This window comes from Varroa jacobsoni, unplaced genomic scaffold, assembly GCF_002532875.2.
Source record: "Varroa jacobsoni isolate VJ856 unplaced genomic scaffold, vjacob_1.0 scaffold_948, whole genome shotgun sequence".
Classification (NCBI taxonomy): Eukaryota; Metazoa; Arthropoda; class Arachnida; order Mesostigmata; family Varroidae; genus Varroa; species Varroa jacobsoni.
This window is the reverse complement of record NW_019213850.1, coordinates 18601-22031: the sequence shown is the minus strand read 5'-3', so window position 1 is coordinate 22031 and position 3431 is coordinate 18601. Positions and strand designations below refer to the sequence as shown.

Below are 3431 nucleotides of genomic sequence, written 5' to 3'. Positions count from 1 at the left end.
CGTGTCTTCCCTAGGCCAGACGGCGTCAAGGAAACGAGTTAATGTTGGATGGGAGCTTATCGTTTTTTACTGCGTTCTTTTTTCAAATATTTTTCCGACAACGAAATACTACATACTGTAGAATGAATGACCCTGCCCTCGCTTGTTCTTCTTGAGATCGTTAAATTTTGTCTTAGGCTTGGATTTCAAAGATGGCCATCGTTTAGCAAGCAGCTTTTGAATCGTAGGTGCACCGATAAAATCTTTGTTGTTCACGCTATAACTGTTTCAGGTTATTTCGAGAACTTCTCAATGTTAATAAGAGACGGATAGAAAGTGTCAAAAAGAAATACTATTCCTTGCAACCATCATACCGCGTTTGAAGTCTAATCTCAAGGTAAAATCATGCTCTTCAGCGGTATATAGTTCTAACCACTAGCAAACAAAAAATTAGAAAATTGAAACAATAAGAAAAACGAGCATTTTTTATAGGATAACGAGAAAAAGGTATCATTTGTAAAAAAAAAAAACGTATATACACAAGGGATTTCCGCAACATGAGCAGACATATGTTAGAAACCAGGTACCGCTTGGCTTTAAACGTATACCTATAGATTTTATACAATCTTGTCGATCAAATTTCCAAGAGTTATCCGTATATTCATTCTGAAACTTACTAAACCGAGCTTAGCTTGAGTTCAGAGCAGGTAAACCTTATCGCCAATCATAGATTTGCTTTGTTCCATAGACTTTCCATAAAAATAAGACTGTCAAGTATGACGAGAATAACAGCAATTAAAATTAACACCAAAATTCGAACCGAGTTTAGTTTGCCTATAAATCGTAAAGCCAAGCCCACTTCGTTTTTTTTTTTTTGTTATGATGCTAATTGAGAGAGTGTAACTTTATTATGAACGAGTCATTTCCCAACAAAAAAGTAATGCTCATTACTATAACATAACTGTGGACGCATCTACTTTTCTCTAGGTTATTGGCACGTTCCACACAGCGTGTGCGTGTGAAGACAGTGTGTATTACACAGAGTCGATCTAAGGTTAGGCAGAAGTTATTGCTACGTAGTATTGATCATTTTTACAGCCGATTCAATACATATTCATTGCACAGGACACTTCAGCGAATCGTGCGAATGATAAACCCCATCCACTTAGTTAGAACTTAAGTTTTTTTGAAACTTTTTGTATACATAGTAAAATGTTACTTAATAGCCAGCAGGCAAGTATGACAATCTTATATTGATTTTAATAAAAATGAGGCTTTAGAGTGTGCTGAAATGAAATTCACATAGGAAGCGAGAAACATTTTTACAGCGACCATTTACCATCTTTTTTTTGATCCTTCATTATTAAGAATCATGCAGACGCTCAGTGTTCATGCACAATAATGCACAAATATTAATCAATTACTTTTTTTACGTAAATACCGCAAAATACAAAAAATTATCCTCATCATTATTCGAACTTTCGAGGTAGGATTTTTATTTCATGAAGCTGACATATAAAGTACTTGCATTTATAAGTTTGTTTTTGTGATTTTACAGATATTGAGTTTTCGTAGGCTTGACGGTGTCGATATCGGAACGCCCGAAACAGCCCCGATTGGTTTTACTAATTCTGCCTCTATGTTCTACTCATTTGATGAAGATTCATTTGGGCCTTGCTCTTAACATTACATTAAACCTTTACAGTAATATTGGCGCCTGATCTTATACTCGGGATGTACGTAGTCCAGGCCGTAATTTTTCGGTTGAGATATTAAACTGGTCTGATAGTAAATGTAATTCTCTCGTCTCATCATAATGTTTACAAGCAGAATCAAACATAAACCTATTAAAGACAAACTATCTATTTCTAAACTAATAAACAATGTATTGCTTATGTATATTGTTTGAATTTAGAAGAGATTTAGCATCAACAGTTGTTCGTGCAGTATGAAAGATTGCATTGACACTTGTAGGGTAATAGCAGCTACGAATACCGCGAGCTGATACATCGATTTCAAAATATGAATCTAATTGTTTGTTTTGTTACCGAGAGTAATTTGAGCTGTTTTGAATCACAGCCTTCGTAGGATCCTGGCCGAGATAAGGATTGGTCTGGAGCGCATACGATCGCTATTAAGTCCAGAGACCAGACATTATTTATGTGGAGGAAATTAATTCTAAGAAATATAGTCGCGTCTTTCCTCTTTCGTACTGTACTTCTATCTAACGAGATTCTGCACTGTGTTCTCATAAAGGCTCAAGGTTCTAAGTGTGTCAACAGAAAAAAAAAAAAAAAGCTAAAAGTTAACAACTTCTAGCTTTTTAGCTCTCTATTAGGGTTTTGATTCAGTTGAGAAAGTTTAATTAGGATAGGGGTGGTGAGATTTGATCTTTTATTGTTCAAAAGCTAGAGTTTTGGCTTGAGGAACTATTTTTACTTAGGTGAGCTGTGTGAAATCTGATTCGGTGTCGGCAGAGCGAAAGCTCATGTATGTGCCCGCGTTGAAAGGTAACGTACATAATCTATACCATGGACTTGTTTTCATTTCTGTCCAGCCTCTTCAGGCAAGCGCTGCTTCATAGCAAACTCCACCTCGTATCTGCGTACACGGTTTACGTGCTGCCAAAGCTTTGTTGGAGTACGCTTTTGAGTGGAACGTTGTTCCATCACATTGTGAGAGTGCATATGCACTATGAAATTACAACACTCCCCTGTTAGAGCCAGCCTCGAATCGTTTCTAAGGTAGTTTGTTCGTGTTGTCGTCGCGCCACAGGCAGAAAAACATAAGCGGAATACTAAACTAAGCAAGCACATGTAATAAAAAGTGAACAGAAAGCGTCGTACGATTATTCTAACTAGTTGTTCTCTTCAGTGTAGGATACAACGAGAAGCTGTTGAGTTGACTTTTGTTGCCCAGTATCATTGTTGCTGGTGACGCTGCGAGGCACTGTTACTACTAACTGCTAATTTCTGTTAGCAACGACGGGTACCTGTGTCATTTAACCGAAAGTAAAAAACGAGGTTAGCGAACGGAAACAACAAATCAAAATGCCTCGCTTTTCGTTCTTCTCCAACAAAAAAAGTCAAAGGCAACGGGCTCACTTAGACCGATGCGCCACATCGCACAAGCCGTTTATCTCGAAGCCGTCAAACTTCCAACATATCGTTCATATTACTGGGGTTCGTACTATTTTTGGAACTACTTCACTGTAAATCTCAATACTTAACGACATATATGCAGTTATATTACCAGAGCGCCGTCACATATTAAAGCACCAGGGTTTCATATGAAAACCCACTAGCAAAAACATAATGTAATTGACAGTAGCATTAAGTCATTTTTTTTAAAAACGGTGTAGGTACAACTAGAGGTTTTAGTTCACTACTGTTCATGCTTTGAATGCTCACTATTGAAAAGTTATTGCAGGAATATTGGTTCAACAGTCAATA

The 3431-nt window shown here is 37.1% G+C and overlaps 1 protein-coding gene and 1 long non-coding RNA gene across 2 annotated transcripts in view; both read left to right on the top strand.

Moving 5' to 3' along the window:
- LOC111265251 (uncharacterized) lies at positions 1–1878 on the top strand. The gene is made up of 2 exons (XR_015312988.1): positions 1–376; positions 1538–1878. It is a non-coding gene; the product is annotated as an uncharacterized LOC111265251 (long non-coding RNA).
- A 739-nt stretch (positions 1879–2617) lies between these two features.
- Positions 2618–3431, top strand: part of LOC111265249 (uncharacterized) — a 3214-nt gene continuing 2400 nt past the window's right edge. Inside the window, exons 1-2 of the mRNA XM_086970410.1 lie at positions 2618–2723; positions 2859–3161. Of these exons, the coding sequence (XP_086826536.1) occupies positions 3030–3161 (132 nt within the window). The 5' untranslated portion in view covers positions 2618–2723; positions 2859–3029. The remainder of the gene's footprint in view (positions 2724–2858; positions 3162–3431) is intronic.